Source organism: Harpia harpyja, chromosome 16 (assembly GCF_026419915.1).
Source record: "Harpia harpyja isolate bHarHar1 chromosome 16, bHarHar1 primary haplotype, whole genome shotgun sequence".
Classification (NCBI taxonomy): domain Eukaryota; kingdom Metazoa; phylum Chordata; class Aves; order Accipitriformes; family Accipitridae; genus Harpia; species Harpia harpyja.
In genome coordinates this window covers 21,489,974-21,513,481 of record NC_068955.1, presented here as the reverse complement: position 1 = coordinate 21,513,481, position 23,508 = coordinate 21,489,974, and the positions used below count along the sequence as shown (strand labels likewise).

The following is a 23,508-nucleotide window of genomic DNA, read 5'->3' as shown; positions in this document are numbered from 1 at the left end:
AAAAATAAACTTGCACGATCAATCCAAGCTGTGACACGTTTCAGCCCTGGCTGGAACATGTGGGTAGAAAAGGCCTTAAAGCCTTCTCAGCAGACCTGCCCTGGGATTTTAAGATGCATGCTTGCTTTTGAGTTTATTTGAGTTGACTAGATAAGGTGGCTGCTAACAAAAGTCTGTGACTGAAGAGTTTTAGTTGCAGACCTGCCATGCTAGGACTGAACACAGTAAGAAATCATTCATCTTGACCACCTGCCCCTACTAAAGACAACATAACAGAACTGTTTTATGTAATAGTGTTTATTTTATTTCACATATTACCCATGGAGAACAGCTGATACATTCTCTACATCTTTCACCAGTCTGGAATGCAAGATAAAAAAAGGTATGGAAAAAGAGTTTAACGTTTGACATTCACGATATGAAAAATAGAGGGTATACAATGTTTTAAAATGCCCTTATGCAATATATATATATATAAACCGTATAAAAATAAAATATATTTTCCAAAAAAAAGATACGAACAGGACATGACACAGGATAATCTTAAATATCGATACGTATCTCATGATCCACACACACCGCACTTACAATTAACAAAAACCACGTACAATTGCACTTTTCCTCTCTGTGACGTTCAAGTATATCGCAGTCCCCGCAGGGACTAGTGAGTGTCCGATTCCCTGCCGGGTGTAGATAACGCAGAGGGTAGAGCAGATGTGGGCGACCCGTCCTCGCCGGGGGCTGAACGCGCACCCTCCGACACTTGGGGGCGGAGGGCGAGGCCGGGGCCGCGGCCCCCGGGCCCGGGGGTGCCGCGCAGCAGCCGGCGCCCGCCGGCGGGTCCCCCCGGGCCGCGGAGCTCCCCTCAGCAACCCCTCCTCGGGGCAGACGGCGCCGGGGCAGCTCTAGGCGCAGCCCGCCGGCAAGGAAGGCCCGGCCCCCCCCCCCCGGGTGCAGCGGCGGGGCAGGGGGCGACATGGCGGCCGGCGGGGCAGCGGCGCCTCTGGCGGCCGCGGGCCGGGCGCCTTCCAGTCCCAGGCGGCGGCGGGCGCGGGGGCCGGCGGTGCCTCGCCCGGGGAGGGTAAAGAGTCAGTGACCGCCGCGCCGCTGCGGCGGGCGGGCGGGGGGGGGGGGGGAGCAGCCCCTGCGCGTCCCCAGCGGGACGCCGGCCTTCACAGCTTCCCTGCGCCGGGCCGCGGACCCGGGCCGCGGGCGCGGGCGCCCCTCGCCCTGCCGGGCCCCGGCGGCGCGGCCCGCCGCTCCCGGCCCGGGGAGGGCGCGCCGGGGTCCCGCCCGGACAGGCGCTCTCCCACGAATCCTGGCGGCGGCTGCCGAGCGGCGGCGGACCTCCGGAGCGTCCGCGCCTCAGTCCATCCATCCGAGACGGCCTCGGCCGGGTAGCGCGGCGCTCAGACACCGAGGACGGGGGCGAGGGGCTGCGCCCACCGCGTCCGGGGGCGCCGCTCGGCCTGGGGGGAGCGCCCCGGGCTGCGGCCCTCGGGCAGGGAGCGCCGCCTGCGGCCGTAGCCCTGGGGGCTGATCTTGCTGGCGGGGGCGGCGTCGTCCTTATCCTTGTCGGTCAGCTGGTAGATCTGGTGCGCCAGCTTCTGCACCGTGCACGTCCCGAAGCGGCACCCCGTGCGGATGGCTTGGAAGTGGGGGAAGCTGTTAATGCTCTGGCGGTAGCGCTTGACGCGGATGTGAGCATCCTCCCGGCTGCTGCGAGGCAGGAAGAGAGAGAGCGGGCATGAGAAAAGCGCCGTGGGGCCGCGGAGGAGGGCGCAGGGAGGCCCCCCCCGGTGCAGAACTCCCCCCCGCCACCACCACCACCCCCCGGCTCTTCCCTCCGCCGAGCGGCGGGAGAGGGGCGATCTGGTCGCAGAGCAGAGCTTGCTGCCGATAGGAGGAGGGGCCCCGCCGGTTTACGGCTGTTACTTTATCTATGTATCCAGAGCTCGAGTTACTATTTATATTTGACTTTCACAGTAAAGGCGCTGCTATCTCCCGCCAGCTGAAGAGCGCGGGGAAAGGGAGGTGGGAGGCTGCTTTCAGCGCGATGTGCAGCCCGGGCAGGACCTGCCTCCGGCGCTTGGGGGGATCTACAGCGAGAAGCCTAAACACCCGGAAACGAGGGGACCCTGCAACTTCCCACTGCCTCGAACAAGTGCCCGAGCCCAGAAGCGGCTGGGATTTACCTGGGATGCGAGACTCGGGGATCCTCCTTCACGTCCTGGGTCCGTATGAGAGGCTGCACGTCGGCGGCTGCCCCCAGCCCTCGGAGCGCGCCCGAAGGCTTCACGTCCCTCTTGGCTCGGCTCAGTGCCCATTTCGTCCATCTGAAAGAAGCGCAAGGGAAGAGGACAGCCTGTTAGCGCAAGCCTGCGGGGCGGGAGCCAAACCAAATAGATTCGAGGGGCGATAATCTTTGCCAGCGCCGAGATTTTTTTTTTTTTTTAATGTTTCCTGAAAGGGCACGAGGCCTTTAAGGAGCTGTGCAATTCCCGCAGGGAATCCGGTCCCTCTGATCACGGCCGGAGCCCGGCGCGGGGGCGCGGAGGCTCCGCAGCTCCACAAGCGGGGCTGGGCGCTGGCAGGAGGGTGCGCTCCGATACTCACTTTCTTTTGAACTCTGTCGCTACGTCCACCCTTGCAGCATCCACCCCGAAGAAAGTCACGGAGCCGAGACAGAGCAGGGCTACGTGAACTAGTTTCATTCTGGCTGGGCTCCTGGTGGAGGGAAAAGAGAAGAACTGTAAGCATGGTTGCTAATAAAAGTCAGGTAAGGTCTGTCCTTCATTTCTGGTGATTCCAGAGAGCTTCCCTCGGAGAGCCCCCAGGCTACCGGGGACTTTGAGTGCGATATGAACCAGAAGCTAATATTTGCTCAGCAACTTATCACAGAGTAAATAACAGAGCCTCCAAAGTTTACGTTTGTCGAGTTTTACTTGCAGAGGCGGCTGAAAACCAGCAGGATTTCCAGAATACCCCCAGCGGTTTGCACTAGGATTTAGCAAACCCATGATATTAGAGCGAGCTGGCTATCAGACGCATCGTTTCCAAACACCAGCAAGTGTTTTGCTGCCTGGAAGTTTATCCCCTGATAGCTCGTCTTCCCACTTCACACGCAGAACCAGCTAGTTCTGGGTCTTATGTTGTAAACTGCAGCTGATGCCAAGAGCCAGTGGAAGACTCTGCAGCGTAACTCCAAGCTCTTCAAAACAGTCCAGATTTAGTAGATTTTTACTTCCTCTCCACCTCCCCTGCATCTTTTGTTGTTGTTGTTGTTGAGGGAGGAAAAAAAAATAGTTCTTACCTGACAGTGAGGATAATCCACTGAGACAAATGTTCTTGTAGTAGCGATCCGAACTTGCAGGGTTTCCTGAGGAGGGAGAACTCCTTCTTTGTGTGTCTGAAGTAACCACTGCCGAGCTGCGCTCTACCCCTCCCTTTTATAGAGCGTGAGCTCCCGTGGGTGGACCCTTGGCTGAGCCATTGGGGGGGGGGCCCAAGCAATTCATCATTCTAGCGTGGGTTAGGGGTGACCCATAGTAGGGTAAAAATAAGAGGATTGTTGAAAATTATTTTAAATAACCCCCTTGGTGTTTTGTTAATTATAACGACAGCTTTTAGGTCTGGATTCCGAGTCATGGCATAACTTGCAAAATCTGATAAGCCCCTCAGTCTGTTTTACTGGGGACAGACTTTTTAACTGCCGATATATAATTATGTTTACATGGTCTGTAGCACAATTTCTCATTCTAGGCATCTTCACTTCAGATGGGTGGAAGCAGGGGAGTGGGAACTAGACTCAACCAACTTCAAAATCTGTGCAAATCCATCAGATACCAAAGTTCCTAACATAAACCCATATTTGGACAATATGAATTATGATGAGTAAACTGTAATGAATGCCAGCCTTCTTTACACAAGTAAGGAGGTGACAAATCAGGCATCATTAATATTTATGACTCAACTTGGGTGCATTTTTTATCTAATAAAATGTATTTGATTTACTTGACCGGTTCAAATAAATCACAATTCAAATGATTTTGGAAGGTGAGGGTTAGGGCGCACTTCTGTACCTTTGAACAAAGGAAGCGGGATTGCTTTGGGCCAAACACAGGGTCACTGGAATGCTTGGGGTTATGGACGTTGGCGAAGACTTGCCATGCGTCATTTTATCCCCAGTCTGCAAACCTTTATACACGTGAGCGCGCTTACTTCCCTGGTTATAAAGCTAAACTAGGATCAAGGCAGGATCAAGGTCTCTAACACCGTTCTTCCGGCTGGCCAGCAGCAAAACCTTAGTCTGCCCACCTTTGGTTTGTTTTTTTTTTTTTACAGTCTTTAACATCTTTGCTCCGTGGCGCTTCAGAAATGCAGAGGTCCGGCTTCGCAGGGGGTGCTGGAAGCCAGCACCAGATGGACTGTTTCTCTACCTACGTGTCGCAATGCAAATTCAGCAGAACCGGGGAAAATGCCCCAGGAGACCTGAGCTCTGGGGCGTCAGGGTCCCCTTCCCGGCGAGGGCTACTCTGGAGGAGGGAATGAACTGGCGTGTGCGAGATGTTTCTCTAACATCTTGCCCCAAGCAAAGTGTTTAAAAAATCTGGTGAGTATGTATGTACTCGTGACTCTGCCTTTCTAGATAACCGCGGTATATAACAACACCCTGGAGAGGTATGTGCAAGGGGATGACGGAAACTTTCCCGTGCGGCGCTGACTCGGTCTAAGGTGCTCCCTCCCTCCCTGCCTCGCCAGCAGCGTCCAGGCATCTGGAGGCTTCTGTCTCCGGCATCTTACCTGTACGGGGGCAGGCTGGCCCGGGAGCCGCCTCGCCATCCGGCTGCCGCCCCGCCGTCCCTCACACGCTCTCCGCCGGCACCCGCCGGCAGGGAGGGTCAGCACCGGCTCTAGCTCTCGCCCGTCGCATCCTCCAGCCGGCCCGCCTGCCTTCCCCGAGTCCCCGGCGCGGCTCCCGCGGGGCGAGACGGTTTCCCCGGCCGTGAGCTGGGCGCCGGGGCGAGCCCGGATCCCCTCCTCCGCCGCACCTGCCCGGCCAGAGCGCGGGGCGGGATGCGGCGGCGGTGGCGGCTCCGCGGGCGGCCGGAGCCATCGGGGCAGCGCGGCGGCCGCCCCAGGCGCGGGGCGCGGCCGGAGCCGGCCAGCCCCGGGCTGCCCCTCGTCCCTTCCGCCCGCCGGCTCGGGCAGCTCCGCCGAACCGCGGTGCCGCTGCCCGCCCCGCGGACCGTGCTGCGGAGCAGGAGCGCACCGGGCGAGAGGCCCGGGGTGTAAACTCGGAGAGGAGGAAGTGGGAAGATAGGTGGTCTGGAACGGGGCTGTATCGTGACCAGAGCTGCACAACTGCATCAGACCACGACGACTGGATTTTAGAGACCTCACGAGGCAGCTCAGGCTCGAGCGAGTTCAAGTGTTTCCTTAATCAGCAGAAGTTGAAACTGAATCCGTTCCGAACGAAAGGCAGGATTTTGTGTGATGAGCGTTGTTTTGATTCAAATTAAGCCTCCTGTTCCAGTAAAAATATCACACTCTTCCCCAAATGCTGGAAAATCCCTCATTAAAATCCTTGGCTAAACGGGAAGTGTTATTTTGTATACTCTTAGGCAAACAATGCAGAAAGAATCCTATGTTGGTTTGGGAATAACAACAATAGTAGTAACACAACTCACATGTGAGTTCCATACTGACTACAACAGTCATTTTAGTGATACAAAATTAGCTCGTTCAAACTCATGAGGTGGCAAACTTTGGCACATAAATGATCAGCTTGTTGCTGATGTGATTTGTGAAAGGGCTTCAGCAGGTAAGGCTGATTCAAATCTAACACAAAACATCATGTTCTTTGTTCAGATGCTCATTTTGTTCTTCCCAAGCACTTGCATTCCCGTGCGGTTTGGAAATGAGCAATAGTCACTGAATTTGTACTATGAGGTAACAGTGGCCACTTTAAAAAAATTATTTCGTAAATAGTGAGTTATTTCCATTTTGAAAAAAGCTACACAGAATGTTCCATCGAAATATTATTCACAAACTATTATTCTGAGGCAATGCCACGCAGCTCGGCAAGACTGAGCTCTCCTCTGAAGTGTAGGGTCTCCTCTGGATGCTGCCTCATCCATTGTCAGGAAGTTGGCCTGGAAGAACATCCAGCTCTTGTACTTGTTTACTGATTTTCTTGGGTGTGTCATTCAACCTCTCCGTGTTGCCATATGTACAAAAGACTTTACAATATGTATCTGCTCTGGCAGGGAGGTTGTGAAGATTAGTTGCTACTTGTACAGGGGTTTATTCAGGCTGAGTTTTACTCCAAAAGCAAAGGTCTAAAATGTGTAGGCATGAATGAGGAATCAGTTTGAAGCAACTAGGCTGTGCTGATTATGCAAGAGAATTGTTGTTTGAAGCCAGTGGAAGTGCCTTTGCATGTTTCATTTGGGGTTTAAACAAATTTTACTGAATTCGTATGCCGCGAATATGAATATACTTGATTATATTTCAGGCTATATGAAATCAGCAGAAAGGTGATGATACTAACAGAAGAATGTAAAACCTCAGTCAAGCTCCACACAGAAAAGCCTTGCTGTTAGTGCATGCACTCAGCCAGCTTTGTCTGTGCCAAGGGCACAGTGACAAGGAGCGATCCCATTTCTGGTAGTCCCACTGGAGGTGCTTTCAGTGAGCCTTACATCTGATAGGTTTGAGTACACCAAACTAAGCTTCCTAAATGAGGGCGGGATGCATATTGGTAGGAGAAAACCTGGTTGGGGTCATAGCTGCTTCCCTGTTCTGGCATGGGGTGGGGTGACACTGGAATAAGGGAGTGCAGGCAGAGTGTGACCTTTATATTTCCTCAAGGAGGAGTTGACTGTAGAAGGTATTGAGAACCTTCACACCTTTTTGGTAGTAAGTGCACAGTCTGAGTGTGGCAACATTGTCCCTTGTGTGCTTTCGGTCTCCCAGAGGGGCTGCAGCCCCACAGTTCTTCCCCCGGGATAAATATATGGCTGCTTACTGGGTCCTTCTGGAGACCTAGGACTTGGTGTCCTCCCAGAGCCACTGCTCTATGAGCCCCTTCATCTCCCATGAGGAGCCAGGCTACTCTGCTGCAACAGAGGGAATTACACTTTTGATGGTCTGGATGAAAGTTCAGTTTACTTTGCATTAGACTTCAGGTGAGCAAACAATCTGCTCCACTTCCTCGTTTGTCCTATAAGAACGTAAGATTGTTCTATACGTAAGGGAAGTTAAGGAAGTAATTACGGATGACTGACTCCTTTTGCTGTCCATGCCGGTACACAGCTCTCTTCAAACCCAGATGAACTGTTACATGAGTACTTAAGATGTGCCACTTCTTATGACATGCTTTAGAAACAAACCAAGCTTTGGCTATATTGGTCAAGATGGAAGAAGGAGCAAGGCTGTAAAATGGGCGCCAGTAGTTTTGGGGAATCAATAAGTAACATCTTCCTTTTGATCTAGCATTTGTTAGTGCCCTGGGAAAAGTGTTATGTGATACTCTCCTGCTAGACGTGCTGGCTTAAAAGAGCAATGAGACTTAACTATTGAGATTTGTTATTGCATATTGAACCTTTTTATGAGTGCAGATAAGATAACTCTAAGGTCCCATTTCAACTCCAAATTAGGTTGTTTCATCGTGTCTCTAAACTGTCCCTCCAGGTTTAGCTGTATAGAACATTATCCCTTGCATTATCTTTTGTAAACTGTTGCATGTCCTGGCTTTGTGCTGTTGAACAGCTGCAGCGTCCCCCTCCAGAAGTTATGGCGATGAGCTTTATCCTTGTCCACCTCACAGGGGTAATGTGTGGCTTCATTAAGATTTGCGTCCCTTTGTTTCTACTTCAGAAATGCTTTTAATCAAAAAGCTCAGTGTTTTGAAAACAGCTTTGTGGGTTTCAGTCATTAAAGTCTACAGGATCACGAACCAAAATGCCTATGCATAACTTAAGGAAGGTGTTCCTTCTTCTAGCTCCTACCTCATATAGGAGGTGACTGACCCCACAGAGTGCATCTCTCTCAGAGAGTATATTCAATCTTTTCAATGTATATATTACACGTTTTTCTTTACTCCTAAAGTTAACAAGCAATTATTTTAAGTTTAGGTCTTTCTACGTGGCATCTACTTTGAAACAGTTAACCCACAAAGTTGATTACTCCAAGGAGATTTCCACCGCTGCCCTCTGCTGAGAAGGCACAAGTGAGAACACTGTAATTGATTGTCGAAGCTTCCCGACCAATTTGCCTCTGGGTTACCAGCAAGACACTGCATTGGTGTCCCAGCTAAGAAGGAGGTGTAAGAATTGCATGTTTGAAATAAGAATGTCTCTGTGAAACTGCTAATGACTGACTGCTGCATCCCTTGTGATGGTGGATCATCAGGAGCAAATCCAGTGAATTTGCTGCATTTCCATATGCAGCCCAGTACCCATGGCTGCTCCAGCTCCTCACTGTAGTGCAACTGATGTCCTCTGCGTTGTTTGTTCTCTCTGTGCTGTCAAACAGGACGTACATAGAAGTTTATCAGAATGTTTTGGCCAGTTAACCAAGCGCTGTAGTGTCAGACACCCTGTTTATCACCGGCATCTCTGCGATCGCTGGCAAGCCCACCGGGGTTTCGAGGGTGGGAGTCTGAAAGGTGTCGGCCTCATCTGTACGTTATAAATAGCAACACGAAATCTCCCCGCTACCTGAGGAGCAAGCGCCCTGGCAGCCCCCGCGTGTGCCCAGACCAGCACGTCGGAGGCCAGGAGGGTTACGTCGAGGCGCTGCCGGCCGTCTCCCCCGTTAGCAGCCAACGGCACCGCCAGGCTCCCAGCCCCGAGCGCTGCGACCCGCGTGGAAAGGGGCACCTACGTGGGCCAGAGCGGGCAGGAGGACGCGGCAGCCGGCAGGATCGGGCAGCCGCGCCGCGCCCCGCAGGGCAGGGCAGGGCAGGGCAGGGCAACCTCCTCAGGGCGCCGCTGCCGCGCCCGCTGGGGACAGCGTCAGGGGTCGCGGCTGCTGGTGTGAAGGAGGGCCGGGGCTGCCTGTCAGGCGGGCGGCGGACACCGCCGCAGAGCCCAGCCGAGCCGCGCCGTTGGGGCCGTTAGCGCGCAGCCGTTGGGGCCGTTAGCGCCGCGGCAGCCGCGCGGGCCGACTTCCCCCCCCCACCCGGCGGCATGTTCCGCACATCCCGGCCAAAACGTAAACAGGAAACATCCTGGAAACGTGTGAGTCTCGATTGCCGAGGCTGAGCCATCGGGGAGATGGCGTTAGTTCGCCGCCGGGTTTTATTTTCGTACAGCCTAAGCGCGGGGGCGATGCCTTTCCCCGGCAGCTCCTCTCAGGAGAGGTCCCTGCGGAGGGCGTTGGGGTCTAGTTCCGCTCAGGCACCAGCGTTTCCCGGAGCGCGCAGATCGGCCGGACCTGCCGCGGTTTGTTTTTTTTTTTTAAGGGAGGAAGTGTTCTGGGCCCCCTGCCTCGCGGGTGGGTACTTCACAAGGAGGCTGCGAGGAGACAAAGCCCACCGCGGGCGGGGAGGGCCCGGGCGGGGGGACGGACCTCCCCGCTCGCGGTGGGCTGCGAACCGAGGCGATAGCGTTTGCCCTGCCGACCCCCGAGGACAGCCGGCGGCCCGGGGCAGCGCAGCGGAGCGGAGCGGGGCCGCGCCGCCTCAGCCGCCTGCCGCCGGCGAGCCCTCAGCCCACGCCCAGCCCGACGGGGTCACGGCGCGGCGGTCTCGGCGGCGCGCAGGCGCACAAGGCGCCCGCGCCTCCAACATGGCTGAGGTGGTGCCGCTTCTCTTGCAGCGGGCGCGGAGGGGAGGATGCTGAGCCTCCCGGGAGCTGCCGCCGCCGCCGCAGCAGGGGTGGTGAGGCCCGAGGCGGGCTCCTCTCAGCCATGGCCAGGCTGGCCGACTATTTCATCGTGGTGGGCTATGACCACGAGAAGACAGGTAGGTGTGGCTGCGCGCAGGGCTGCCCCGCCGTGGCTGGCCTCTTCCCCCCTCCCCTCGTTCCTGCCCGGCCCCGGCCCCCTCCCGCCTCCGGTCGGGCCGCAGGAGGAGGAGGAGGAGACTGCCGCGCATACGGGGCGCGTGTCCGGTCGTGGGGAGGAGGGCGGCTGAGGGCAGCCTGGCCGGCCTCACCCCCGCGAAGGGGCGCAGCGGGGGGCGAGGGAAGGGTTAATCCCCTTTTCCTGAGGCGGAGCGGGCCGGCGGGAGAGCGGAGGGGCTCCTCTACCGCCCGGCGGCCGGCCGGCCGGGCCCCGGCACCTCCGGCCGGGGGGGGGGGACGGCCTCGCCTCCGTCTCGCCTCCGTCTCGCGGCCTCAGCCCACCTGGCAGCTCCGCTAACCCGGCCCCGGCCCCGCGGGGAGCGGGGACATGGCGCGACGCCGGGCGGGCGGCAGCCGGCCGGGGATTACCCCCCGGCCTCGCCCCACCGCCCCGGCCGTTGGAAACGGTTAGCGGTTCCTTCGAGAAAGCGGGGGCAGCTACAAACGTCGCCCACGGACGGGCACAGCACCGGCCCCCCGCCCCGACCGGCAGCCGGTGCCCAAGCGGCCGCTCCCGCCGGGCAGGCAGCGGAGGCCGGCTGGGTGCTGCGGGGGGGTTGTGCGTGCCCGTGTCCCGAGCCGCCTCTGCAGAGGACGGCGGTGCTGGCTGCCGTTCTCCCACCTTTGTGCTGTTAGCTGAGGCACGTACACCCGCGGCCTGAAGGGAAAACAAAGGCTGAGGGGTCTCGGAAGGCAGTGGGGCTTTTTGCCCGTTTTGACTGGGGGCTTACAGCTTATCGCCTGTTGAAAAGGTGCCGCACCTAACACCTGGGGAAGCGCTGTGGCACTCGGTAGGCTCTTCAGGAATGGCTGCTTTTCTTAGACGATCTGTCGGCTCGGGTGAAAGGAAAGTGGTGTTATCTGCTATCGTTTTGCGGATAAAGACAGAGCGGTTTCTATTATGTAACTTTCTGTTACAATACCACATTTGTTGCTGAAGAGACCTTAAATCAGTATATAAACAGATTCGAAAACGAAGTGATTCTCATTTTGTATGTGTTTGCGCTGGGTATTTCAGAACAATCCTTTGAATGTATGTTGTTAATAAATATTATTTTAAACAGTTGAATGTCCCCTAATTTATTTGACTATGCATAAACCAAACACCGCTCAAGTTTGTTACTCTAAGTAATTCTTTGAAGTAGCAATTGCATGTAATCTGTATTTCTTCATTCTAAAAGTGTAGCTAATAAACTCTTAGAGTAGATCCTTATTTTTTTTAAAGAAATACAATTGTCAGAGAAATCATTATGTGTTTAAAGATGCAGTGGCTTACAAAATTCTGCTAAGGGTCTCCTGGATGTTACTATACTGGTATTATTGTTCCATTAATTACAGAGTAGTTCTCCTCCCACCCCATTTGGAAATAGTCTTGTCCTAATTGTAGTGGCAAAATTATGAGACATGTAAAATGGAGAGTCCTTTATGTTAAAAATAAAGACCTCCCCTTTTGCCTCTCTCTTGTTTGGAACATTTTCCCCAACAGTAGTAGAGAGCCCAAATCAAAACAAAGAAGCATCCGGAAAATCTAGGGGTGCTTTTAAGGAGAAGAGAAAGCAAGTAGGCTGCCTTTTTAAAGGGTATGATCAATCTGACATAGCCACTATGTGAAGTAAAATTACAGAATACATTGGAAAGCTTTATGTTTGTAAAATGTCTTCATCTGTAGTGTTTAAGTATGTGTTTAACTTCCTGTACATAAATTGTCTCATTAAGTTTAGTAGAATTGCTTGCATGGATGAAATTGAGCAGATTGAGAAATAACTCCAGAACCAGAACCTTAATTTGAAAAGGTCATGCCCAGAAAGTAACTATTTAGACTTCATTATTTAAATTACTCATTGCTACTTTAATGCTTCATACTAAAAATGCTTGAAGGAACAACATTCTATTGAAGACTAGGCATGCATTGTTTTCCAAATTCCTTTACCCCCACATGCAATCCCATAATACATGGAGTACTGACCTTTCTTTTTCTTGTAAAAGTCGCAGTTTCTTGATGCATTTATTATACTTCCTTCTATATGAAAAAGCAGGGGCAAACATTTCTAGGATTATAGACTTATTACCTGTGAAGCTTTTAAATTTTGAAGTATGTTTTTTTGGGGGTTGGGTTGTTTTTTTTTTTTTCTTTCTTTTCACCTTCAACAATGTTCTGGCTTGGTTTTACTGTCTTTGGTTTTAATGTTGAGTGTAATTACATTTTTGTAGTGCTTTTTGAAGGAATAATCTGTGGAATATCTTTGTGTAAACAAGCAAACAAAAATCCTGTAACCTTCCCCCTCTTCCCCAACCTATACGTCAGCAGCAGTTTGGATAATGTGCACTTGCGGTTAATAAGGAAGGATGTTTATAGTAATGACTGTTCTCCCAGAAAAGCGCTACTGCCTCTGCTATCTCTCTATAGCAGCCATCATCTGCTCTGACTTCACATGGGTTATATGGATTTATTTACATGTGCTAATATCTGCAATAAACTGAAAATGTGGTAAAGGTATTGCTTTCCCGTGCGGATTATTTAGCTTTATTCAGAAACATTCACTATAAATATCTAAAATGCTGTGTCTGTGCACTTGTGCAATTTAGGAGCAGATTTCTAGATTTTTTTTTGTTGCAGAAAAACTTTGCTGTTGGTGCTACAAGTTTTTATCCAACATAGTCTTAAGGGGAGGTGTACGTTTTTATTGTCCTCAAATCAGAGAGAGTATTCTTTGGGCATCAAACATTTTAAAGTTCCTTCCTGTTTCAGTTTAGGCCTATGTAAATTGATGTTACTGCAGTCCTAGTGCTGTCATCCTAGTTGTGTTAAATCTTCCTTTAATTTTCAGCTTGCTTTAGGATGCTGACCTCTCAAAAAGACCTTTCTTGCTCAGTATTTTGCCTGTGTCACTTTATTTTTTCTGGGTTACTTTTCTGCTTATTTTTCAGAGTTGGCTGACCAGGGTGTCAGATGAATGCCAGTATCAGCATAAAGGAGGAGCAGGAGCATGCAGGAAGACAGATCACTGCAGACTGAATTTATATTGGCTTAAATGGTCCTAGAACCTTGGGCACAAAGATGTTAGTCAGGTGCCTTAATCTCCTACATGCTCCGAGGGAAGTAATGGGTGCCTTTGAATAGGCAGTTTATTTGTACTTGGCAAGATGCACAGAGATTCACCCTGAGTGGAGAACGAGCTTTGCTGTTGACAACTGAAGTGTCAGTAGACTTTCAGGCACATAGGAAGTTAAGGAGAAGTCTTTGTTTTGTAAAGGATGATCAGATTCACCTAGCTTTTTACATACTTCAGGTACAGTTGACTGTATTCCCGCTTAAAAATTACTTAGTCTATATCTTTCACCATAAAAGTAAGCTTAAATATATCATAGTTTTGATTGTTGTTGTGTATTTTAAAAACTCATTCTGAACCGCTACAAAGAACTGCAATAGCAGTAGCTTCTATTGGAAGTTCATATTCAGTGTCTTGACAGAGTTGGAGAAACCAGATTTAATAAAACCTCCAGATTTAATAAAACCCCTTGGTTTTGTTCTAACAGTGGAAATGTGAAGGATCTCAGTGATACACCAAGGTTGATTGCTTTACCGTGTTTATTTTGCATTCAGCTGAACCTTTACTAAGGTAGATAACCACATTTTTCTCCCAACGTATCAGCACAATATAAAGCTATTATGTAACTTGCTCAAAAAGGCATTTACAGAAGTCTCTGAAGGGAACAAAGGTGCTAGAAAATGTAGGCACTCTGGTTAAAAGCTAGAGAAAATCCCAGAAGACCTTACTGTATATCTCTTTTCTTTTTCCATGCATTTTGAAGTGTGTTTGATGTGTTTCACTGAAAATTCCCATTTAATATGTTTGCATAATGGAATGTGGATGGTATTTAGGAAGAACACAGATGTTTGCAAAGATCACAGAAGGGCATGAGAAAATACCTTTTTGTTTGGTTTTGTTTTGGTTTTGCTGGTATAAGCCATAATCATAAATTTATCCCTGGAATTTACATATGGTGGTACTTGAAAAAGGTAGAAGAGAATGTTTTGTGTCTGTCTTAGCTCAGCAACTGAAAGGTAAGGTTAAAGAAGAGAGAACTAAATACTGAATTTGATTAATTTTCCCATACACCCATAATGGCTTTCCTATAGGATGCTGTTATGTACCAGCAGTTAAATCTGAAAACTTGGCGAGATGGAGCGAAATGTTTTCTGTAATGAGACTTGTTCGCTGTAATAAGGCAGACTGATGTTTTTTGTTCTTGCTTGTGTGTGCAGTTGCAATGTGTATGACAGAAGGCTTGCAACAGTATAGCGGTTTTATTTGGCTGTTGTCATAACTGATAAATGCTGATATAACATGTGTAGGCTCTGTTGTGGTTGTTTCTGTTCTGATTTTTATCAGTTTCTTTTCAGGGAAGCCTTTCTTGTCTAACATAGCTTCACATCTTGGTGGATTTTGAAACTAGACAAGTGATTGATGATAGAGTGGGAAAAGTTCCTAAATGCAGTTGTCTGATTCTTTTATTTTTTCTGTGGGCAGATTTTGCCTGTGAAGAATATTCTTTTCATTTTGGGGGGTAAATAGCTTATAATATAATGAGGATTTTTTGGTGTATTTGTTGTATATTCATAGTTGGGCACTCCTATGGGCTAGTGTGTATAAGGAGTGGATGATTTCTTAGTGCCTTGGTATGCAATCTGTAAAACAGAAAAAGTAGAAAAATAAGGGAATTGAGCTGTTACTTCAGTGGCTTTATCTGTGCTGCGGCTTAATTTGATTCAAGTGCAATCTAGGGAAATCTCAAAGGGGGAAAAAAAACCCAACAAAACCTAAATCCTTCTTTTTGTGGCCAAAGAATTCTTGCAGCTGTAATTCAATGAAATGTCAAGTGTAATATCAGAACTGAAGCAGAATGCAGGTATGTAAGTTACTGTGTATTGGTAAGAGATACTCTAGTTGGCTATGACTGGAGAAGGTCATGGGTGCCTGAAAACTTTTCCAAACAAATTAGTTGCTCTAGTATAAGAAATTACCTCTTTCTAGAAACCTTGTCCTTGCTCAGTTTAGTTTACAAATCCAACAGTCTCCACAATACCATGCTGAAACAGAATGAGAAGAGAATATTTCCATTGAATGTGTTTTTGTGGTTTTGTTTTTGGTTGTTGTTGGTGGTGAGATAAGGCTGTCTTGAAAGTCTGCTTGGAGGAAAAAAAAACAGCAACACCAGTATTTTTTTGGTAGCGTATCTTCCTAAAATGTATTCAAGCAGTTTCTTCTAATATATAACATTGACTGAAAAAAATTATTGTTATTTTGATTTATGGATTCACTATAATTTTGGAGAAATCTTAAAATCAATACAGATCAGCATAACTCTTCTTTCCCTCAAACGTCTGCTAATGAATATCTCTAAAAAACTTGGATTTGAAACTCTCTGCTTGCTTGGTCTCCTGTCATAATAACAGCAGTAATAAAACCACATTTTTTTCAGCCTTTCAGTTTAAATCAAGACATTCATGGAGGCTGAATGTTTCTTCTGTAAGCTATGTTCATTTGTCCTAAAATGTGAGGACACAGATTCTGTTGAGGGAAGTAGCATTTCATATATTTGGGTATATTTTAAGACTAAATTGCAGTAAAGAAACTCTCTCCTGTTTTCTGTCCTGGATTAATTTTGTGGATTATCTAACAAAAAGACACTTTTCCTGCAGTGTGTTCATGGAAAACAGTTTGTTACGCAAGCCTGAATACTATTTAAGCGCTGGCCTTCTATAACCGCAAGGGTATTTTTCAGTGGGGGGCAATGAGAATGACATTTAACTCCTCCAATGTCACAAACATAATGGTCTTATAACACTGAGGAAGATAATTATACTGCTATGGTAGTTCACTGACATGAATTTAAAATGCCAACTACCTCCTCAGCTACTGGTACTGACAAAGTAAAAAAAAACAAAGGAAAACCACAGTCACTGTGGAATCATTTTAAAATGTGGAACAGTAGATTCACTGTTCAACCTTGATAAACGTCAGTGAAAGTTGTATCTTACAAATATATACTGGTAATTAGGAAGTCTTCTTTGATTCATCTCTTCTTTTTCTCTTCCTTTGCAGTAAGATGAGATTTTCAGGCTCCTTGCTTATATAATGAAAAAAAATATTTCTAACAATAACACTATCATTATTGATGAGATTAATTTTCTTCTGCTTGGTGTTTTGGGAATTGTATTCCAGTTATATGTATTTCTTGAAATAAATTATTCCTTTGGTGTCAGCAGTATATTCTGAAGTCAAGGACAATCCAATTAGTGTTGATTGGGATTTGGCAGCTAAATCCCTGCTCATTGAGCCAAGAACATGCTTGTTATTGCTTATCTGTTAGTGACTAGATACATCATGATTTCATGTCTAATGTTTACAGTTCTCAATTTTCAGTCTTCTACAAATTGTATAATATGAAAAAAATGCAATCATTGAACACAGTTTGAATTCTTTGTTTGCTTTCTAGTAGTCCTGTGCTCAGGGTAACAACAAAGTAACTGATGACAAAATTTCCACTAAACTGGGCATAGATAGCAGACTCATAGTACTGCAGCTAAAACTAGTAGTTGGTGACAGTTAGTAGTCTCAGGTTTTGTGTAGCTGTAGTAGAGGAATGCTAATATACAGAAAATAAAAAATCATCATAATTCTGGATACAAATTCGGGACAGCTGCATACAAAACCACATTGGACCCTGGGAGACCTCAATGGATAAAGAGACAAAGGAGTGTTACTGGGGTTACAAAATCAATCACTCAGAAATTCGAGGCGGGGGGGGAGAAAGCTAGGAATAATGTCCTTTTAATGTAGTTCGTATGTTGTTTCCTAGGATTTAAAAATGCAAAACCTAGAAAATTCATTATCTGATGCTTGGATAGGTCTTCAGCAAGATTGGAAACATCTTTTTAAATGGTAGATTTGTATGTTGGGTCTAATGGAGTAGTAACTGGAAGGAAGATGAGATGTTCTGGCAGAGGATTTGACAGATACTAGTGAATGCAAAGGAATGACAACTTCTTTCTAGAATCTTGACTTCAGTTGTGGAAAATAGTGCTTTGGAAAATGGGTTTCATTGAGCTACTTTTGCCAGATGCCATAAGTATTAATGCCAGGAGTATTGAGTGTTGTCAGTTGGCAGCGTCCCCTTCAGGCTCTGTAGTGGGCTGTATATTGCTTCGATGTGGTTTGGGAATGCTTGCTCTGTAAGACAGTGGCCACTCTTCCTGCTTACTGTTTCACACACTCTGGTATTTTAAAATTCTTTCTGTCTTCTAGTTTGGTTTTCTAGCTTTACCCCAGAAGAATCTCTGACCTTAGCGTCTCTCCGTCTTTCTCCCTTCTTCCCTCCCTTCTCTCTGTCTTAATCTCTGTTTAGCCATTTTTATCTACTCTGTGTTTTTCTGAGATGAAGTCCTCTTGTCCAGTCAGTCTGATTTCTTGTGGTTTTCATCTTTAAATAAATACCAATTCATTACATAAACACAAAGGCCAGGTTTAGTCCCTACTGTAAATTTGGGGCCTAAAAGAATGTTTGCTAGAATTTTAGTTTAGGCAAAAAAGTGCTTTTCCCCAGTCTTATTTCTTAGAAAAAGTATTTGGCATGAAGTTTCCTGAAATAATTGAGCTAGAGACAGATATTAGGCATTGAGACTTAAGGTGGTACATTTAGTTTGGCTGAGTAAGAAATAATTGAAAGTAGTTATAGCATAAGGGGTTAGAGTGCCCTTAGTAATGCTTATAGCTGTTAGCTATTTGCACTTCCAAAAAGCATTACATTCCTGTTTCTTCTTAGTTTCTTGTAACTGTAGCACAATAAACCTTTTAGCTTGATTGCTGCATTGTTAAACTCTTTGACATTTTAAATTTGCACATTTAACATGTATTTGTGCTTTGGACAAAGAAATACAGACACTCGTCCTTTTTTGTGACTATTGTTCTGTGAACTATAAATGTAATTCCTAAGTGGCAGTAAGCATAAGCTGACTGTATGACTAACATACTCAAGACTTTTTGAAAAGGACAAAGTTGTGATCTTGTCATAAATACAACTGTAATGGACTTCTAATTCTTGAAATAGTGTTGAGTGGGCATACTGTACTTCTTAAATAACAGTAAATTAGGAAATCTGTGGTTTTTAATGCTATTACACGGGCTGCTTTTCATAAAAATGCAAATTGCAATTGCATTAAAAAAAAGCCACATGCTTTGTTTCTGCAGAGCTCTTCATCATTAGTCTCTTTTCGCAGAAAAATATATAGTAGTTTTACAAAGCTTGTGCAATGACTAAGCTGTTACTGTTCTATATTGTTAGTATATGCTATTTTTAAGTTTAACACAAATCATTCTAGTAGAAGTCACAGGAGGATTTCAGTTTTCTTCTTGATTGGTTATTGTGAAGAGCGAAGTAGGTTTCATATTTTTGAAGAACTTAGAATTTCTTAAGATTTCAAAGGAAAATTGATTATACTTTTCCTTCCTAAAACACAGATTTGAAACCATATTTTCCCCCATATTATATTGGTAATTTAATCGATTTCTAGTCTGTCTGAGGCTGTGAGTTCTTAGAACCTTCAGTTTGTGAGAATTCTTCCTCTTCACTGTTTTTTGTTTAGTGATGGACACAGCTCTCAATACTGATCCTGTAATAGCTGGAAGCAGATGCTAATGTGGTTGATTGAAAATTGTTATTGAATTCACTGTGTCTAGTAGAAGGGTTTGGATTTGCCCTTGATATCCTCCTCTTTCCCAGCTTTGAAATAGTACTCATAAACCCTGGAGATGGCTTTTGTGCAGTTCAGAAAGTCACCGCTCATTTGGTAAAGTGGTGCGTCCTTCTAGAGGTTCCCAGTGCACTGACGCGGTTGCTGGTGGGCTTTTAGGCAGGATTTGCTTTTTGTAAAGTAGCTTAGCCTGGGGCCTCAGCCTGAGCAATAGATTGTGCCTGACTGCAACTGAGGAACTAGTCGGAATTCCCTGTAAGGGAGGGAAGAGCTGCTGCCTGAGCATTGCCTTTGACTTTGGGATTCACCCCACATTTCTTAGAAGTATAATTAATGAATTATTCTTATTTTATGCATTTGAGGAGCTACTTGCTTTTGCAAAATAGGAAACTAATCAGTGTGTGTTTCATGATCAGCAAGTTTCAGCAATGGTAGAAAGCCCAAGGTTTGGAATGGATGCTTTTAATAGTATTTCCAAAACAGATAAGATAACAAGGCATATAAACAGAATAAAAGGATGTTTTCTGTGGTAATAAATAGTCAGAGTTTAGAGTTTGTGTTCAGAAATTCATGCAAGTTCTAAGTGTTCAAAGTCCTGCAGAGAAATGTTTCCTCTGTAGATACTTTAGAGTGGCTAAAACTTACGTGTGTATTATAAGTAACAAATTCTGGTCCACTTTACTGAAGTGAGTTAAGATAATGCCTGTGGAAGTCTCAGATTTGCCCTTCAGCAATTTTAGATACTTGTGCCAGTTCTGCGCTGGTTCCACTAATGAGCTGAGGTTTTGACTGAAGCTGCCAGTAAATATGCTTTAAGCTGAGACACCTGGATTTGTATTGACGTGATTTAGGCATGGGGCACATGTTCCCTTTTTCCAGCTCTAAGGTGTTGATCATTTCTGGCAGAGAAGTGGCAAAAAGAACTAGAACATCCCAAACCATCTCCATAGGTTGTACTGGGACTAGAGCGTCAAAGTTGTGGTGTGTCAGCTGTGATGGCATTATAATTCAGCAGGACAGTCAAAGCAAGTGTCATGTTTTTTCAGTTACAGGCAACTGAAAAGAAAACAAAACCATAGAGAGCCACATGTTTGTGATTTGGAATTCAAAACTCTTCTTTCAAAAGATTCTTTTTCCTGTTTGATTAATCTGCATAAATAATGATACCAGGTCTGCCACTGAGTAAACAGTGCTGATTCAAGTAGTGATACTTTTGTAAGGTTGTTGTTTCAGTACTGTGTTTTCCAAATATTGTGTTTATAGTGTTTATTATGCAGAGAGATGAGATCATACATAATCAACAAAATATCCTTGTGGAGGCAGTTTTTATTATTTTGTTCTCTTTTGCCACATGGCATCTTTTTGGAAGAGGCAAGACTGTCTGTCAGTGAAGCATTTTATTTTTTGTGAGAGTGTGGTCTTGAAAAGTATCCGGAAAACACACTTTCTACCTTTCTGACCTTGTGAGATGTTTTTTCATCTTTAAAAAATTTGTTTGTTTATGTGTTTGCTTATGGGTTTCTTTTTCTTTCTTTTTTGTTTCTTTTAAGAAAATATGGTCCAGTTTTTTAGTAAATGGCCCATTTTTAGAAAATTGCAGTTCAAGAACATGTGGCTTCACTGGTCTAGTCTCTAGACATAGTGTCATTGATAGTCATAGCTGCTCTTCTTGTTGGTAGCCTAGTAGACGACAGAAGGTAACAATTTACATCCATACTTAATTCTAACAAAAATGAGGATCGTTTCTCATTACAATGAGATATGACTTGAGAGGCCTAACTCAGGAGACTATTGTTTTCATAATTTGTTGGGGTTTTTTATAATATGCTTACCATTATTTGAAGTTAGAAAATCCAGAGGTAAGATTTATATAAAAGTAGTAATAATAATAATAATAGTAATATAAAAAAAGGTCTTTACTTGGACTGGACCCATAGGGTTTTATGTCTTAGGGAAGTGACCTTCGAGATGTTCCCTTTCCCAAAGTTGTGATGGCTAAAGATAGGATGCTGAAAAATAAAACCTGCGCAACTCGTATCTTCCTTTGTTACAGTTGTGTGTGTTCTATTTATTTGTGGCCAGTGTGCTTAAAGTTATAATAAAGGTTGTGGGTTGCATTGTCTCCATTGCTAACCTCTTTCCTCCTTCCTCTCTCTGTCCCCCCAAAAATCAGTAATTTTTCTTGTTTCAGGTTTCTTGTAAAACTTAGGTCATGGCTGCTAATATACTTTGAAATCCTGAAGCAGAAGGCTTTTGAACTGCAGCATATAGTTCTGAATTAAAAATCAGTTCCTGCTTTATAAAGACCAATTTTACTCATTCTTTGGGTTGAAAAAAACCCCCCAAGGGTAAACATTTCAACAGAATACAAAAATTGATCAGATATTCTGATCAGTTTCTGTTATGCATCTTCCTGTTTGATAATCAACTTTATCATCCAGCTATCTGATTTTTTTTCCTGTTTTCTGTCAAACTACACAGGTCTTGTAGCAAGAATTATTATTCTGCAAAATTCTTCAACCCCTGACCCCCCCCAACCCCAAAAGGATGAGCATATGGCTTCTGTGAAAAAACTGTTGTAGAGGTGTCTAACTTTAAAAAAAAATGCCCGTATGAAGTCTAGAAGTGAACAGTAGTCATTGAGCAGTAGGAATCCCTAATTACTTACTGTCTAAATCTGGTATGTACTCCCTACCTAATATTAACTCTGCTTTCTTAAAAGTTCGAAAACAGATTTGCAGAGAGTAAAACATAAATTCTATGTTTTATTAGATTTATTTGATTTATGGTTTTATGAAGAGATTGAATCTTTTTTATTCTTATGTATTTGGTGGTTACCAAGAAGAGATTTGGACTATAGTAATCTTAATATAGTTGTACAAAGCATCATATACTTTCTTGCAGTTTTTACAGCAGGTGGACAAAGATTTTTGTCAACGTTAATTTTCAGCAAATTTTCGTATCTGGGGCTTTTAAAGAATCCAAGCTGTTGCTGGTTAAGTGGTAAGAGTCTCAAGAGTTATGAGTAGATTAAAGGATATAAGCAAGTGGTCACTATTCATAGGCAAAGTTGGTAGCATGGATTTCCAAAGTTAATTTTGCAGACTTTTTTGTTCAACTTGTAAATATATGGTAAAAGAGAGGTGGAATAGTTAGGGGATAAGACTTGCAGATTATTTAAAAAAAAATTAAAATCATTCAGGATAGCTGAATCTAAAGCTTATGGTGAAGGGCTCCAGAAAAAGCTCATGATACTGAGTGACTAGATGTTAAAATTTTGGATGAAATGCAGTTTTGATAAATACAAGCTAAAGTACAAGCAGTGGTGAGAAACGATGGTCCTAACATACATTCACAACAATGATCTCCAATTTAGCTATTGTCACTCAGTGAAAAAGTTCTTGGAATTTGTTGGGACAGTTCTCTGTAAACATCAGCTTAATGTCTGGTGATAATGGCAACAGTAAACTCAGAAATAAACAAGTGTGGAATTGTGGGAAAAAAAACCCAAACCAACCACCAGAAAACATTGTGATGTTGGGATTTGCAGCCTAGGGGACAAGAACAGATCAGGTGAATCCCAGAGGTCCTGTTCAGCCCTGGTTTCTGTAGTCCTGAATCTTAAGAAAGACTGGACAGGACCTCTGGGAATCACCTGATCCATTCTTCTTCCCCAGGGCACAACTAGCTGTAGCCTTTGCTGGTCGGGGTGAATCTTTGTTTAACTCATTCTTAAAAACCATTAATAACAGCACTTTCACAACCTGCTTTGTCAGTCTATTCCAGTGTTACTTTGACTTTTAGAAGGGTTTTCATAGTGTTTGAGTCAAGTGGTTTTTGGTACAGTTTTAAGCCTTTTATTACTATCCTCCTTGAACTGTAAAGTGAAACTGGATGTGGTAACTTACATGAAATCTTAACAAAACTAAGAGTGAGACTTACTTGCTGGTTTTGCAGGCAGTTCCATGTGTAGACAACACTCTGATTTTTTTTTTTTTTTTTTTAATTTAATTTTTTCAACACCACAACACTGAGGGTCACTTTGTGGTCTGCTTTAACCTCTACATCCCTCTTAACTAAACTGGTAACTATTTGACCATCCCATATATGTGCAATCAGCTGTTCTGACCTAACTGCAGCTTTGCAGTTCTTCTTAGTCATACTCTAACATTTTTTCATAACTTTTTCCAGTCTTTCAAGATCACTTTGAATTCTTATCTTGTTGTCTAGTGTGCTTATTATCTCCGTTTTCTGAAACTAATTAATTTATGTGTGTGTATATATATAAAATATTTGTGTGTCTATATATGCTTTTATATATATATAAAAAGAACAGCTTTGGTTATGTTTTGTGTTTCAGCCCGCGGTGACTTTAATCAAAAACAAAACAAAAACCACCCCAAAACAAAAACTGAGCATTGGACCCCATAATGACTCGTGTATCGTAGCTGGGAGATAGAATTAACGTTGCTGTAAATATGATTGAATGTGTGTAGCGAGTAAATTTGCAGAAAATATTTTCCATTGATGTTCCTAGGCATATTAAATTTGAGGTGCTTTGTGGTATATTTAAATAGGGCTATATTTTGAGAGTCAGGGTACTTGGAGAAACAAGTTAGCGAATTATTTAATAAATGACAGAACTAGTGACACCTTTCTGCATATTTTTGTCTTTTGTCTTGA

At 45.4% G+C, this 23,508-nt stretch overlaps 2 protein-coding genes and 1 long non-coding RNA gene across 10 annotated transcripts in view; 2 read left to right on the top strand and 1 right to left on the bottom strand.

Moving 5' to 3' along the window:
- Positions 1-281: 281 nt before the first annotated feature.
- On the bottom strand, positions 282-3,417 carry ADM (adrenomedullin). 2 transcript variants are annotated; one of them, XM_052810427.1, is made up of 4 exons: positions 3,314-3,417; positions 2,617-2,727; positions 2,196-2,336; positions 282-1,719 (listed from the first exon to the last, which is right to left on the bottom strand). In XM_052810427.1, the coding sequence occupies exons 2-4, from the start codon at positions 2,712-2,714 to the stop codon at positions 1,410-1,412; spliced, it is 549 nt and encodes a 182-aa protein (XP_052666387.1). In that variant the 5' UTR covers positions 2,715-2,727; positions 3,314-3,417; the 3' UTR covers positions 282-1,409. The 2 variants fall into 2 exon arrangements, with proteins under 2 accessions (XP_052666387.1, XP_052666388.1); XM_052810428.1 differs by having other exon boundaries at positions 282-1,716.
- On the top strand, positions 1,047-8,376 carry LOC128152316 (uncharacterized). Its single transcript, XR_008238613.1, has 4 exons — positions 1,047-1,081; positions 1,987-2,779; positions 4,345-4,620; positions 6,979-8,376. It is a non-coding gene; the product is annotated as an uncharacterized LOC128152316 (long non-coding RNA).
- Positions 8,377-9,742: 1,366 nt separating this feature from the next.
- Positions 9,743-23,508, top strand: part of SBF2 (SET binding factor 2) — a 288,893-nt gene continuing 275,127 nt past the window's right edge. For 4 of the 7 annotated variants that reach the window (XM_052810411.1, XM_052810407.1, XM_052810406.1 and 1 more), the window contains exon 1: positions 9,743-9,970. In XM_052810411.1, the coding sequence (XP_052666371.1) occupies positions 9,916-9,970 (55 nt within the window). In that variant the 5' untranslated portion in view covers positions 9,743-9,915. The remainder of the gene's footprint in view (positions 9,971-23,508) is intronic. The other 3 variants (XM_052810408.1, XM_052810409.1, XM_052810410.1) reach the window with 3 other exon arrangements.